The 16,333-nt window shown below is 42.2% G+C and overlaps 1 protein-coding gene across 1 annotated transcript in view; it reads right to left on the bottom strand.

The window, feature by feature from the left end:
* Positions 1-16,333, bottom strand: part of LOC140356027 (rho GTPase-activating protein 29-like) — a 71,437-nt gene that overhangs the window by 16,198 nt on the left and 38,906 nt on the right. Inside the window, exons 4-12 of the mRNA XM_072440717.1 lie at positions 16,190-16,262; positions 15,307-15,367; positions 11,996-12,145; positions 10,805-10,869; positions 10,614-10,724; positions 10,455-10,535; positions 8,400-8,555; positions 5,235-5,372; positions 2,738-2,922 (exon numbers count right to left, since the gene is read on the bottom strand). Coding sequence (XP_072296818.1) covers positions 2,738-2,922; positions 5,235-5,372; positions 8,400-8,555; positions 10,455-10,535; positions 10,614-10,724; positions 10,805-10,869; positions 11,996-12,145; positions 15,307-15,367; positions 16,190-16,262 — 1,020 coding nt within the window. The remainder of the gene's footprint in view (positions 1-2,737; positions 2,923-5,234; positions 5,373-8,399; positions 8,556-10,454; positions 10,536-10,613; positions 10,725-10,804; positions 10,870-11,995; positions 12,146-15,306; positions 15,368-16,189; positions 16,263-16,333) is intronic.

The raw sequence follows: 16,333 nt of genomic DNA, 5'->3' as shown, positions 1-16,333 counted from the left end.
AAGCCGCAAGCGGCATCCAACGGCCCTCGCGGGCCGCCGGCCTTCCGACTCTGCGCTTTCGACTTGATAAAGATGGCGCCCTTATTGTGTTGAATAAAAAAAGAACTTGACAGACGGCGACACATTGGACATGGCCAATCCAGTGCAAATGAACACAAGTGTCAGTCAAATTTGCTGCACCGCCGCACAGAGACCGCAGCACTTGGAATAAAAATATGGATAACTTTTGATGCCCCGCTTGTGTAGATGATTTTCCCCAAATATGAGCTTGATCGAGCTATTGCCCACAGAGGAGTTCATTAAAGTGTGAAGCGTAAATGTGAACATTTCAGAGATTTCGCTGTTTTCCCATTTCTGACATATATTTGCGGGTCCGCCACACAGAGACCGTAGCACTTAGAATCAAAATATGGAAAAGTTTTGATGCCCCGCTTGTGTAGATGATATTCTCCAAATATGAACTTGATCGGACAATCGCCCTAGGAGGAGTTCGTTAAAGTGTGAAGCGTAAAAATGTGGTGATTTGAGCAATTCTATGATTTTCCCATAAGGATAACATGGGATGTTTCTGTCATCGCTACGGTTACGCCGTACAAAATATGACTTTGGCTCTCATACTTTTGTGATCAGGATGGCAAATTAGAATTTTGTTCAAAATATCATGTCATTTGGAAAAACTCTATTGTTTATAGGCCACTCTGAAGGCCAAATAGTCAGAATTCTGGGAAACGTTTGCGGCTCCGTCGCACAGAGACCGTAAAAGTTATCCTTAAAATTTGGATAACTTTAGATGCCCCACTTGTCTAGAGGACATACACCGATTTTGAGGTCGGTGGGCAAAACGCACAAGGAGGACTTCGTTAAAGTGTAAAACATAAAAATGTGGATATTCGAGAGATTTAGCGGTTTTCCCATAGGGATAACATGGGAGGTTTATGTCATTGCTACGACTACGCCGTAAAAATTAAGGCATTTGTCTGATTGGCTTTTTTGATCGCGACGCCAAAATAGAATTTTGGGTAAAGTTTAGAAAATTTTGGTAAAACTAATTTTTGACCTTCAATGTTAATTTAAAGGTCACTCTGTAGAGGGCGCTATCGCGCCCATTTCAATTTTGTCATCATAAACTGGTCCAAACTAGAAAGTTGAACAACTGATTCAAATTTGGTCCTAATCGGACTTGTTTTGATCAAATGGGAACAAGTTTTAGATCTGCAATATCCCAAAATAAGTTGTCCAACTTTGCGGCTGCGCCGCACACAGACCGTAAAAGGTATCTCAAAAAATTGGATAACTTTAGATGCCCCACTTGTCCAGAGGACGTCCGCCGATTTTGAAGTCGGTGGGCAAAACGCCCTAGGAGGAGTTCGTCAAAGTTTGACGTGAACAAAATGGCTAACACAGCGTGTTTTCATTTTCAAAGGAAGATGGCGGGCATAGGGTAATTCTGGGGGCGTGGCCACAATAATATTTGTTTTTTGTCCTCACAAGAGGAATGCGTGTTCCGAATTTCGTAGCTCTACGACAAAGTTGACCTCGGGGCGTCTCCCATAGGCGTAATGTATTTTGACTTTTGTCGGTGGCGTTGTCACGCCATTTTTTAACGAAAAAAAAAATGGCCCAGAAAAAACAAAATTTTTCGCCGATTTTGAATTTTGGGTAAAGTTTGGTGAGTTTTTGAGCATGTTCAGGGGGTAAAATTAGAGCTCAAAAAGCAGAAGAACAAGAAAAATAATAAAAAAATATAGCCGCAAGCGGCAATGATCGGCCCTCGCCACGCCGCCGCCACGCCGCCGCCACACCGCCGCCACGCCGCAAGAGGAGGGGGCGCTAACGCGCCCCAATTGTCCTTTTATTACGCCTACTGCTGAATCTGTGACGCTGTCACATCTTCTCCCCTTTGTTTTACCATCAAAAAGCAATTTTATTTTGAATTCTTGGCAAAATGTGCGACTTTGCCGAACAGACACCGTGACTCTTTGAATGAAAATGTGGATAACTTTTGATGGTCTTGAAGATGAGTCTCACCAAATTTCAGGTTAATAGGGCTTTTTGTGACTTTTCGTCAATGTTCACTGGGTGAAAAATAGGGGGGTTGGTCCCGAGAAGAAGAAGAAGAAAGAAAGAAAGAATAATATTCCGATGCGAAAACAATGTTTCCCATTTTTCAAATATCATAAACTATACATTTTCGGAAAGCGCTCGCGCTTTCCTACCTCATGGTGTGGGTCCCTGGTCACTGACGGGTACTTTCGATAATTTTGAGTGGGCTCCGCCCACTTTGTGTTTTTGGCCCTCTATACAGTAATAATGTTCAATTTTTGCCTTACATGCTTATATGCACGGAACATGCAAGAGATGGGGAACGTATTCGTGAGCTACTTAGGGCAAATGAGTGCTTTATATGGGGATGACGATGTAAAGTGCTCGTTCAGTGCAAACTTTTGCACGGGCTTCGCCCGTTTACAACGGTAATGTTCCATTTTCCTACAACTAATTAGCATGCACGGGGCGTGCATGAGTGGAGGAGTGCGTTAGTGAGTGTTTGGAAGCTTCGCACGGCCTTACGAGACTAATAGGCCTCTCGCCAGCTTGTGGCGCTCGGGCCTAATAAATACAATTAATAAATACAAAAAATAACAAAAAATAAATAATAAATAAATTGAAAATAAATTGAATATAAATTTAAAATAAATTCTAAAAATCAAATTAAAATATAAGCTTGTACCTGGTGCTGGTGCTGTCTGAGGAGATGGAGTCCGAATGCAGACGTTCCTTCGGTAGATTTCTTGGCAGATTTCGCACAAACTCGGAGTAGCACTCGCCGGGCTCGTACAGTTTGGCGCTGTCACTCAAAGCCTGATAGTGAGTGGGTAAAGAGGCGTTCAGGGCCTGCTGCATCTGGAACCAGTTCACTGTCACCTGAAACACAACACATGAATGTCACGTGTTTGTTACTAATGGACTAATGGAGTTTGTATTAAAGGGCCTCTATACAATTCTTTGCATGTTATGAAGTAAAATCTGTTTTTCTCCAGTACAGATGTGTTGTGAGAGCATCTACTCTTTTTCTGCCTCTAATTATAGTGTTTTATTCTCAGAGAAGCAGGAAGTGTGCCGTTAGCATGCTAATGTTAGTTAACTTTACCGTGGCAGCTCAGAAAGTTGTGAAAAACACTTTTAAACTCATTGTGGAGAATATTTCGACATATTTAGATACCTGCAAAGAGTTTAAAATGAACTAGATCTGTTTTAACACTTTTTAAGACAGGTGCAGCCCCTTTAACTTTTATTCTAATACTGGAATGGCTTTGGATAGGCTAATATACAGTGTTTTAATAAATACAATTTAACCCTTCGGGGTCGACGCCCGCGCCGGCGCGTGTGAAAACATGGTCGGCTTTAGGACCCTGTAGCATGAAAACCAAACAACGTAGACGGCTGCCGTTGACGTCATACGGAAGTGGGGACCCGTAGCAACATCTGAGTTTTTGTTTTTTTCGAATCCACCAGATAAAACCAAAGTTATGAACGTTTCAATTCCATTAAAAATTTGCGGAAAAATATGCGCTCTTTTCTGCGCGCGTTACATTTCTTATAATAACTTTGTCGTCTTTTGTGATAAAACGAAACGGAAAAAAACGTTAGCCTTGTGCTAACCCGGATGTTCAGGACGCACACGAGGAACGTAAACATTAGTAACATGACAATTAGTCAAAGAGGAAGAACGAACGAGAGGAATTATACTGTTTTTGAGTAGTTTTGGAGAGTTTTAGTATTTCATTGTCAGTAATATAGTTGTGAAGCAAAATGAGGGGCACACTTCATGTTGATCAAGTTTAGACCTGGTTTAGACCTGCTTTGGTCCTGGTTTAGTCCTGGTTTAGACCTGGTTTAGTCCTGGTTTAGTCCTGGTTTAGACCTGGTTTAGTCCTGGTTTAGTCCTGGTTTAGTCCTGGTTTAGACCTGGTTTAGTCCTGGTTTAGACCTGGTTTGGTCCTGGTTTAGTCCTGGTTTAGTCCTGGTTTAGTCCTGGTTTAGACCTGGTTTGGTCCTGGTTTAGTCCTGGTTTAGTCCTGGTTTAGACCTGGTTTAGTCCTGGTTTAGTCCTGGTTTAGACCTGGTTTAGTCCTGGGTTAGACCTGGTTTAGTCCTGATTTAGACCTGGTTTAGACCTGGGTTGGACCTGGTTTAGACCTGGTTTAGACCTGGTTTAGAGTTCCTTCTGAACATCACTCACATGGAAGTACAAGGTCTGTGATGTGGCTCTCTGTGTCATTTTGGACTGAAACTGTTTTGAGAAGTTGCACAAATAGAAAAACGCCTGAGGATTTACCTACTTTTTATTGTAAATAGTGGTTTATTGCTTGTATATATCACAAAAATACTTTTATATGTTCATATTCGCACCTTGTGGTTCAGTTTGAACCTTTTTAAACGCTTGGTTGAGCATGTTTGAGGGTTTCACAATGAAAAAAACATAATTTTTCTAGACGGACTTTGCGTTTTCTGTGTGTGTTTAGGTCCAGTGTGTTGAAATAGTATGTCAAAGTGAAAAACTAACTAACTCATCATATAGGTGAGGTTGTGCTGAAAAAAAAGATACCCAACATTGGTCTGGTAACCATTTATTAATGTAGTATATCAGGGCAAAATTGAAGGTACCCAAAAACGGCCCAAAAAGCTCCGGACCCCGAAGGGTTAAGAGCACATTTATCATTGCTTAACTGCAGCTACAAATACTGAATAAACAACAATATTACTTTATTTTCCCAGTGTATATGCATCATAAAGTAAGTTTTTAAGTAAGTGTTTAAGTAGTTATATGATCAATAGTAAAGGTGGGAGTTGTTTAGAAGTTATTCCAAATTTGAATATCGAGTAATTCGTTTATAATAAAAATAAAATGCTTAAAACTCATAAGGGTTCATAGTAGAGTTCATGCACTTTGGCGGGTAACTAGTTTCAAATTTGCCAGAATCTTGAACCTCAATGTCACATTTAAAGACAATTAATTAATTTAGTCAATATTTCCCGCCCACAGCTACAGGTCAATATTGAATCTGGAGAATGTACAAATCCAAACAGAACTGGATGATTGATTGGTTGTCATCAAGAGTCTTTGAGCTTTTCTTATGATTTACTTTGGAAAAAAAAACATTATACCATCAATATAAAATGTAAGAGCAGTTCAAACACAGTGTAAATTGTGCGTGGAAAGGACGGTCACTCACGGCTTTGAGGGTGAGGTCACACTGGAACACCGTCTCTCGGATCTGGGTGAGGATGGTGCTTTTGGCGTTGGCCATGTCCATCTTCCTGACTCCAGATTCAGCCAAACAGCTCTGGTACTGGTCCTGCGCCTCTTCGAACTGGAACGGCACCAACACCATCAAACTACTGCGGTCGGTCAGTATCAAACTACTGCAGTCGCTCAGTATCAAACTACTGCGGTCGCTCAGTATCAAACTACTGCGGTCGCTCAGTATCAAACTACTGCGGTCGCTCAGTATCAAACTACTGCGGTCGCTCAGTATCAAACTACTGCTGTCGCTCAGTATCAAACTACTGCGGTCGCTCAGTATCAAACTACTGCGGTCGCTCAGTATCAAACTACTGCTGTCGCTCAGTATCAAACTACTGCGGTCGCTCAGTATCAAACTACTGCGGTCGCTCAGTATCAAACTACTGCGGTCGCTCAGTATCAAACTACTGCTGTCGCTCAGTATCAAACTACTGCGGTCGCTCAGTATCAAACTACTGCTGTCGCTCAGTATCAAACTACTGCGGTCGCTCAGTATCAAACTACTGCGGTCGCTCAGTATCAAACTACTGCGGTCGCTCAGTATCAAACTACTGCTGTCGCTCAGTATCAAACTACTGCGGTCGGTCGGTCATTAAGAGTCTCGTGCAGTCAGCGTTTTGAGTTTGTAACGTGCAGAAAGTTCATATGTTAGAGTTTTATGTTTTATGTTTCCATGTGCACCATAAACCTGATCATTGTCTGATTTCTCGAGTTACCAAAAAAGGGCAAACTAATTAAACTAAGACAAAAATGGAAAAGAAAATGTTAAAGATTCAAAGTTTGTTGTGCATTGTTTAGTTCTGGTTGCAGACCTGGAGAGTTTAATTGAGACAAATTTAGACCTGATTTAAACCCAATTTTGTCCTGGTTTGTATTGGTTCAGTCCTTCTTTCGAGTGTTTTTCATTCTGTTTTGCTCAGTAATGCTTTTAATATCATGTACTTTGATATCATACATACATACAATGAAATCAATGCACAATTAAACCTGACCGCCATCGAAACCTGACCGCCCCGGCACGCCGCTCTCCCCGCCTGACCACCGCAATGGCTCCAAATGTGTACCGTTGCCGTAAAACAAACCTAGCTCTATTCTGAAGGAGACCTTCTGTTTAATATTGATTTAATATGAATTAAATAATAGGTGGTACACTGATTACTCTTTTCAATCTCTTCTTCATCTTCTTCTTCTTCTATGGTGTTTTATGGCGTCTGGTATCCAAGTGTCACATCACTGCCAGACTTTATGTATTCTCGCATAGCAACCGTAACTGTGATGTCAGGATTCATCGTTATAAAAGCCAATATTCTAGAATGTCCCTTTAATTCACCTTCTTCTTCTTCTTCTTCTTCTTTGGCGTTTCATGGCGGTTTTTATTTGTTTCAGACAAGTGTGAAGGAGGATAAAGTCTAAAGAATAAAGTCTGGCAGTAATGTAACTCTTGGATACCAGCCGCCATACAACACCAAAGAAGAAGAAGTAGTTCCAGGACTTTGCTCCGTCAAACAGAACGACTCCACACAATTCAACGTGACATGAAGCCCGGACGCACATGGAGTGAGGAGGACGCCTCAGACGCCTCAGACGTGGACGCCGGTGTCCAGAGTACGGGTGGCACAGAAACACCTGAAGGAGGCGCCTGTCGGAAGAGAAGGTGGATCCTCGGGGACGAGCCTGCAGGAGTCCCCCAGGATCCAGCCACAGCAGAGAGCCAGACGGCCCTCGAGCTTATGAAAACTAAAGCCGAACTTCAAGAAGAGCTCCAGAGGAACTGCGATCTGGTGCAAAAGATGGAAAACGTTCTGGCCCAACTGGAACAGCTCATTTTAGTCAAAAGTGAGGAAAAGCTGAAGGTGGAGGAACGAAAGGCCCTCCTTACTCTGTCAAAAGAGAAGTTGGCAGAGGTTCAAATCGGACGCGAGAAACTTGAACGTTGTCTTCTGAAAGAGCTCAAAGAAAAGGAGATAACGGCGCATGTGGCTCGATATCAGGATGAGATTAAGTCTATGAAGGACGCACCTGACGCCTACGCTGCTCGATTAGAAAAGAAAGTAGAAGAACTGGAAGAGGAGCTCAGGGCCAGAGACAAACTTGTACAGGAGTTACATCGAGAAAAAGAGGCGGGCGCTGAGACGGAGTGTAAGCTGAGGGAGCTCGTGGAGGCGCACGAACACCACGCCGCTCAGTTAGAGAGAACCGTCGAAACGCTCGAACAGAACGCCGCCATCAGAAAGCAGCTCGTACAACAGCTACAATGGGATAAACAGGACTTAAAAGAGTTCTGGAGGGAGAGAGAGAGACGCTACATCGCTAACGCAAGAGCCATCTTAGAAATGTAAGGAGGGAGCGATGGAGACGGATGAGTAGGTGAAGGAGGAGGAGGAGGAGGAGGAGGAGGAGGAGGAGGAGGAGGAGAAGAAAGGAGGAAGCAGAACGGAGAAAGAGGGAAGGAGAAAAGGAGAACGGAGAAAGAGGAAGGAGAACGGAGAAAGAGGAAGGAGAACGGAGAAAGAGGAAGAAGGAAGGAGAAAGGAGGAAGGAAGATGGGAGGAAGGAAGGAAGGAAGAAGGGAGGAAGGAGGGAAGGAAGGAAGGAAGGAAAGAAGGAAAGAAGAAGGAAGAAGGAAGGAAGGAAGGAAGAAAGAAGGAAGAAGCGCTTGCCTCCCAAGAAGAAGTCATGGGTTCAATTCCCGGGCCAGACCAACATCACATGATCTCTCTGGGTGGAGTCTGCATGTTCTCCCTGTGTTACCGTGGGTTCTCTGGCTCCTCCCACCATCCAAAGCATGCATGTGTTAGGCAAAACTGGCAACTCGAGTTGGCCACTGTCCAGGGTGTACCCCGTCTAAGGCCCAAAGTCACTGGGGTAGGCTCCAGTCACCCGCGACCCCTAACGGAATAAAGCGGTAGAAAATGAAGAAGAAGAAGAAGACGAAACCGACTAATAACAATGACCCTCGCCATTTCGGTCACTCTCGCCAAATGTCTCGCCCTCGCTCAAGTCCACCGGAGCCTTCGGAGGTCCACATGCTCAGTCAGCGGACCCTCTGTACAGAACATTTGTCTTTTTACGGCGGCGTGTCTGATGGTCCCACCTTCTGCAGCGCCTCCTCCTCCAGTCGCCTCTTCTTCTCCAGCTGTTTGGTCGTCTCGTCCTGGGACCGCTGCGTGGACGTTTGGGCCTTCTGGTAGTCCTCGGCCCTCTGGCTCTTCAGCGCTCGGGCCTTACGCAAGCACACGTCCGCCTCTTGCTAAAAAGACAAACAAATGAAACAGAAGATGATCATGACGTCAATTGATATCTGCCTCGGTCAGTCCTTGGTCGTTCCTTGGTCAGTCCTTGGTCGTTCCTTGGTCAGTCCTTGGTCAGTCCTTGGTCGTTCCTTGGTCGTTCCTTGGTCAGTCCTTGGTCAGTTTTTGGTAGTTCCTTGGTCAGGCCTTGGTCAGTCCTCGGTCGTTCCTTGGTCGTTCCTTGGTCGTTCCTTGGTCAGTCCTTGGTCAGTTTTTGGTCGTTCCTTGGTCAGTCCTTGGTCAGTTTTTGGTCGTTCCTTGGTCAGTCCTTGGTCAGTCCTTGGTCAGTCCTTGGTCAGTCCTTGGTCGTTCCTTGGTCGTTCCTTGGTCGTTCCTTGGTCAGTCCTTGGTCAGTTTTTGGTAGTTCCTTGGTCAGGCCTTGGTCAGTCCTCGGTCGTTCCTTGGTCGTTCCTTGGTCGTTCCTTGGTCAGTCCTTGGTCAGTTTTTGGTCAGTCCTTGGTCAGTTTTTGGTCGTTCCTTGGTCAGTCCTTGGTCAGTTTTTGGTAGTTCCTTGGTCAGGCCTTGGTCAGTCCTCGGTCGTTCCTTGGTCGTTCCTTGGTCGTTCCTTGGTCAGTCCTTGGTCAGTTTTTGGTCGTTCCTTGGTCAGTCCTTGGTCAGTTTTTGGTCGTTCCTTGGTCAGTCCTTGGTCAGTTTTTGGTCGTTCCTTGGTCAGTCCTTGGTCAGTCCTTGGTCGGTCCTCTATCAGTCCTTGGTCAGTCCTTGGTCAGTTTTTGGTAGTTCCTTGGTCAGGCCTTGGTCAGTCCTCGGTCGTTCCTTGGTCGTTCCTTGGTCGTTCCTTGGTCAGTCCTTGGTCAGTTTTTGGTCGTTCCTTGGTCAGTCCTTGGTCAGTTTTTGGTCGTTCCTTGGTCAGTCCTTGGTCAGTTTTTGGTAGTTCCTTGGTCAGGCCTTGGTCAGTCCTCGGTCGTTCCTTGGTCGTTCCTTGGTCGTTCCTTGGTCAGTCCTTGGTCAGTTTTTGGTCGTTCCTTGGTCAGTCCTTGGTCAGTTTTTGGTCGTTCCTTGGTCAGTCCTTGGTCAGTTTTTGGTCGTTCCTTGGTCAGTCCTTGGTCAGTCCTTGGTCGGTCCTCTATCAGTCCTTGGTCAATCCTTGGTCAGTTTTTGGTCGTTCCTTGATCAGTCCTTGATCAGTCCTTGGTCAGTCCTTGGTCAGTCCTTGGTCGTTCCTTGGTCTTTTCTTGGTCAGTTTTTGGCCGTTCCTTGGTCAGTCCTTGCGATATTAACGGCCAATGAGTAAAAACAACTTAACTAATGAATAATACCTTAAATAGGAATCATTTTTAAAACAATTAGCAGAGAAACTGATGAAACTAAGACAATGAATTGGTCAATAATGTCTTCGTCAACCAAAATTTGTATTAGTGTATTATTTTACGAAGAGATTACCGTATTTTCCGGACTATAAGTCGCACTGGAGTAAAAGTCGCACCAGCCAAAAAATGCATAATAGTGAAGAAAAAAACATATAAGTTGCACTGGAGTATGATGGTCAAATCTAGGACAGAACATGCAATTTTATCGAAAATAAATTCATTCTCATTTTATTATTTCAATGTGATCTTTTTTTTTGTTCAATCATGTGAGCAAAAACTGTAAATATGATTGAATATGAATGAATTTAAACTATAATACTCCCAAACCAATGACAGACACTATGCCAGATACACACTGATGGGCGATTGTGAGGAAGCGTGTGGCTTGTCCAAAGAAGCCAACAACAAAGACATATTTGAAGATCCTGCCGCACTTAAAATACTTGTACATCATGAGGCATAAACAAACACAACCTTGTCATTAGTCTGAGCGCTGAAAACCCAAAAGTATGTGTGAGATGTTTGGAATACCCTTTTCTTCTGCTCCCGCTGCCACTGCTCCTTGATGTCTCTCCTCAGCTTGTCCAGCTCGCTCTTTCGCGCTTGAAGAGGCTTGAAACGCACAAACACGACAACCCGTTACGCAAAGACCCAACGGCGAGAACAGAACTCGATGAACGTTAAACTCACCTGTATGAATTTATTGGACTGGAGCGCCATGGCGGTTTGGATCAGCAACTGGTTGTATTCGATGTCGTTCTTAAAGGTCGACGTGTAGATGTCGCTGAATGGCATGTAGTCCTGGTGTGAAACAAAAGAAAGAGCATTTAATTTGAATATAAAAAAAAAAACACATGATTTTAAATGGAGTTGTTTTCTACCTGTCGACTGGCCAGCGTCTTCGCCGATTCGGCCATTTTGGCGTAGTTCTTTGCATATTCAATATCTGGGAGAAAAAGTGTTTCAGCCAATTTAAATAATGTGGTAAGAAGTGTTTATTTCTAGTTTTGGTTTAGTTCATAAAATAGTAATGCATGATTAATATAGTTTTTTTTATGTAATATTGTCAATTAAACATCATTATTTGCTTTTTAAAATATTCATAAAAGCTCTTAACAATTTATTTTTCTTATCTGCCAACATAGTCATATTTTTTATATTGATTACTCAGTAAAGATTTCATTAAGCGAAATAACTTCAAATACATGTAACCGTATTTTCCGGAGTATAAGTCGCACCAGCCAAAAAAATGCATAATAGAGGAGAAAAAAACATAAGTCGCACTGGAGTATAAAATGCAGTTGCAAGTGTGAAAATAACTAATAATATCACATATAAGTCGCTCCGGAGTATGAGTATGAGTATGAGTATAAGTTAAGTATAAGTACAAGTATAAGCACCCTGGCCAAAACTAAGAAAAAAGGTGCGACTTAGTCCGGAAAATACGGTAATTACCATGTTGTTGTTTTTACAATCTAAATATGATAAATGAAAGAAAGCATTTTAATTTGGATTACTTTCAAAGATAGTCTAAAATCTTATTTATTTTTATTTATTTATTTATTTTTAGATGATTTTGTCAATAAACATCAATATTAGTTGTTTTTTTGTCCAGATCATAATGCTTGAATGCTAAAGTTTTAGTTGTGGGAAACATCCAGATTCATACATTCAGATCCATACATTTGCATATGCTAATTTGTAGTTTTAGGAATTTATCATCAGAATTAAAAGGTATAGTATTCATTGCGATCTTTTGAATAAATGATAATTTATTTTAAAAAAATTTGAAAAAAAATCTTTCCCCCACCGAAAAATGTAACTAGAAAAGTGCTAAAAAAAAAAACACTGAAAAGGAGCAAAGGATCATGGTCTATGTAGTTCACACTGCAATAAAACAATTTATTTTCGCATAGAATCTTATAATCCCATAAATTGTGACGTTATTGCGAGACTTCTGGCGATATCACAACATTTCGATCATAGTTACACCTTTAAAGGCCAGTTTGAAAAAACATGCCATTGTTTATGTAGAAAGCAGACATAAGTGAGTGAAAGTGAGCGTCTCTCACCCATAGCCAGGCGCTTGTCCATCCAGGCCAGCAGGTCCTTGATGTACTTGGACCAGGTCTTGGCGTAGAGCAAAGCCGACTCCACTCCGCTGTCATTCTTCTGCAGCCTCAGGTCCACCTCCTCTTCTCGGGACAGGGACGCCTCTGGAACTGTGCGGACGTAGGAGAGTTTTGTAAAACGTGCAATTACCCCAGAGTCCCACTCCCAAAACCCGATCCACTTCTCCCCGATTCCGACGATCCGACCCAAAAACGCCAAAGGTCCTCGTCGCCCGCTAACGACAGCAATTTCCCTTAGATTTGCTAACTTTCCCGACCACATAAAGACCTCTGACAAGCGACACGATACTCAGTTGGCTCAGAATACGGTGGAATAAACAACAAATAAAACAAATTAAACAATTCGGCAAGAAAAAACAAGGAATAAATGCTACTTTTCACTGCTTTCCATCACTGCATGGAGGTCGTGAAGCGTTTTGTCTTTACACTTTGTCATCATATATAGAGTGTAAGAGATGTCACGATATCTAATGTTTGTAACGATTATTGTGAGAAGAAACGTCACAGTTTAACACTAATTATCCATGATTACTGACAAATAACAAAACAAAATATAGTTAGTATATTTTTTCTATTTTATTGTACGATAGGGACACGCGCTGGAATAGTTTTTTAATTCAACTGTTTTTGACTTTTTTCGGCTGGATTTGAGCGTTTTTCGTTGCGTTCGTTGTGTTGTTGTGACGTGAGCTAGCTCCGAGCGAGCCCACCAGCCCCTCCCCGCGCCCTCCGGCCGCGCTAAAGTACGGCGTGTCGTCGGTACACGTTTACGTACACGTTTATATGAAAGAGGAACTTCACGAACGATCGGGACACGCACTGGAATCGCTTTAAATTAACTTGTTTTGACTTTGTTCGGCTGGATTGAGTGTTTTCGTCGTGTCGTTGCGATGTGTTTTGGCTCTGAGTCCCCCGGCTCCGGCCCCGCCCCGCGTACCGCCCCCCGGCCCCGCCCCCCGTACCGCCCCCCGGCCCCGCCCCCCGTACCGCGTTTCCACAAAGGAGGAACTCATGAAACTGCAGAGAACAGTCGTCTTACCCGGAGATCGTCACGTTATCCCGTCGCAATACTGACCTAACCTAATACTGATGTGCAATTCTGTCGTATGTGCAATTACTGTGAAATTCATGTGCAATCTATGTGCTGTCGTGACACATATTCATGTGCAATTACTGTCGCAATGGTATTTATGTATTTATTTGTCTATGGGAGTTTTTATTTATTTATAGGAGATCTTCTACTGAAAGTGTTTTTTCAGACTTCTTATAAGTAATCTGTTCTTCTGTATCTATCTCTGTATCTACCTGCGTTGCACCAATGAAATTTCCCCATGTGGGACAATAAAGGATTATCTTATCTTATCTTATCTTAAAAGTGACATCTTTACTGTCCTTTCATTCTAGTACGCTACTGTTTTCATGGTTTGTAACCTGCTTTGTGAAATCAAACTTTTTTTCATTTCAAAGTACAATTATTGTGACCAATTTTAATATCGCTTCAATTTATTGTAGTTATTTCTTGTCATTTTATGGTTTTATGATTTAATTTTCATTATATTTACATTTTGCTTCTAAAACGTCACGATTATTGTTTATTTTAGTCCCTACAATTACTATATCATGACCTGACTTGATCATAATCATCAATTAACCGAATAAGCTTCACATCCCGACGTGTACGTTGAATAAATGTTGATAATAAATGGCCACTTGGACGCTCATGCACACATCGTCTTTTATATAACACCGTGATGAAAAGCGGTCCCATCTGTGGACCATCTGACTCAACTTAAAGCCCATATGTTTCCCATCGTACACTGCGCTGCTCCTAAACAGAGGAGGAATGTCAGATATGTGAACGGCGCGGGGGAAAAGCCATCCGCTGCCGTGAAAATACAGCAGGAATAACAGGGGTGGAGGCGAGGGTTTCGGGCGGGTCGACCTCAGGCATCCAGGAGCGCTCGACCTAAATCACCCTAAAGCTGACACTCCGGGAGCCATTAAAGTCCATACGACAGATTCAACTTTTCTTTCTTTTAATTATGACTGAGTTTAGTGGCGTAGAACCTGTGGTAAATATGTATCATAGTTTTACTTCAGTTAAGTCCCCGTTTGCGCAGAAAGTTTGAAAAATAAGAGTTTATAATGACAGGAAGTAGAGCTGAAGCGGAATCCCTCTGTGATGTCATCAACGTGCGACACTGAGACAGTTTACACTTAACTGACACACTTTTCTGACAGTTTAAATGATCATTAAACTAAATAAAGGTGTTATGTGGTATACTTTTTTGTCAAATCATAACTGTTTTGTCATTTATATGGATTGTGGCTCTTGTTTACAGTGTGGTTGCTAGGTAACAGCTGTTGAATTACCTCTATCTATGTCATGTTTGCTGCTTGTGTCCAACCAGGAAGTAAATATATTATACAACTTTACAAAAATGGTAAAACTGCTGAGAATGTTTAGGAAAATCTGAAATTAAATTGTGTTTGCTACGTTTTAGTGAAATGTGCAGTGATTTAGACTTTAAAAGTTTAATATAGTCTGCTTCGTCTTGAGTAGTTTTGAATATTTATCTGTATTTATTGATTTGTTCTCAATGTATGTCTCATGTATTTTTAGTGCTAATTTCATAAATGTTTTGGTAACACTTTATAATAAGGCATAAAAGGGATTTATACATCATTCACACACTAACATTTTATTTGATTTAAAAATATTTAATAGGCTTAGGGTTAATGTTAAAGATTGTTAATGTTTTTTTTTTTGTCAATGACTAATAAATATTCATAAAAGCTTTGTATCTTTGCCTTATTGTTAAGTGTTAACAATGTATTTTTCTCAGTAAATGTATTTTTCATTGTAATTTTTTTTTTATTAATGAAGATGCGATTAAGTCAAATAAATATTGACTTAAAATCTATGTATTATTATGTATCTTTTTCAACCTAAATATGCTTAATTAAAGTAAGCATTTCAACTAGATTAATCTCATTTCCTCCAAACATTACTTTGTTTACCATCAAAAATATGTCTAAAAGATGACATAAATATTTATATAACGTCAACATTTCATTTTTAGAGTGTATTTCCCCTCCTCTATTTGCAACCGGCGCTTGAATAAGAAAAACATATTTGCCTTTGCATTCCTACACGCACGTAAACTGCTTAAAACTAAATATTTGTCCTGCTGTAGATGTATATTTAGCAGTGTGACGCTTTGAGGTACAAACGTTCCGCCGCGTCTTACCTGGGAGCTCGCCTTTCTCGCTCTCGTAGCCCTCGGGATCGGAGGCCAGATTGTCAAAAGACTGAAAAGACATTTAAAATTACAAGGGGCAAACGGCGAGACGAGGCTCGAAAGAGAGACATCAGAGGGAGCTGGGGTTTTCCACGCCCCTATTAAACGCAGAAAAGCCACTCTGAGGGTTTCCACTGGAGCCGGGCTAAAAATACCACTTAACTGCCGCAATACGACTTAACTGCCGCCCTTTGAAACGCTTGTGTTTGAAACGCTCGTGTTTGAAACGCTCGTGTTTGGAACGCTCGTGTTTGGAACGCTTGTGTTTGGAACGCTCGTGTTTGGAACGCTCGTGTTTGGAAGGCTCGTGTTTGGAAGGCTCGTGTTTGGAACGCTCGTGTTTGGAACGCTCGTGTTTGGAAGGCTCGTGTTTGGAACGCTCGTGTTTGGAAGGCTCGTGTTTGAAAGGCTCGTGTTTGGAACGCTCGTGTTTGGAACGCTCGTGTTTGGAACGCTCGTGTTTGAAAGGCTCGTGTTTGAAAGGCTCGTGTTTGGAACGCTCGTGTTTGGAACGCTCGTGTTTGAAAGGCTCGTGTTTGAAAGGCTCGTGTTTGGAACGCTTGTGTTTGGAACGCTCGTGTTGGAGTAGATTCTTCTTCTGTGTCGCTTAGAGCCTAGAGCGCCCTCTTGTGGTTGTCAGTGTGAAAATAACAAATAATATCACATATAAGTCGCTCCGGAGTATAAGTCGCACCATGAGAAAACTATGAAAAAATATGATATATAGAAACCGTGACCCATTGTGACTTTTTTGAGACAAGAATCTCATTGTAACAAAACTGTACTGTACCATGTCTAATTGATACATCTTTCTATTTGTGTTCAGTCTTACCCTGGTTCTCCTGGCCTGGGGGATCCCCAACCCTGAGCCGCTGTCCACATCTCCCATAAGGAAGTCAGAAACTCTGCAAAAACAATACCACATGCAGCAGTTTCAGGATTTATGAAGCAGAAAGCAAAGCACCTTTATCTCCAA

Source organism: Eucyclogobius newberryi, unplaced genomic scaffold (genome assembly GCF_026437365.1).
Source record: "Eucyclogobius newberryi isolate DKJ021-1_F unplaced genomic scaffold, fEucNew1.0.hap1 SCAF_12, whole genome shotgun sequence".
In the NCBI taxonomy this organism is placed as follows: domain Eukaryota; kingdom Metazoa; phylum Chordata; class Actinopteri; order Gobiiformes; family Gobiidae; genus Eucyclogobius; species Eucyclogobius newberryi.
Note: the sequence above shows the minus strand (reverse complement) of the source record. Positions and strands in the feature narration are given on the sequence as shown.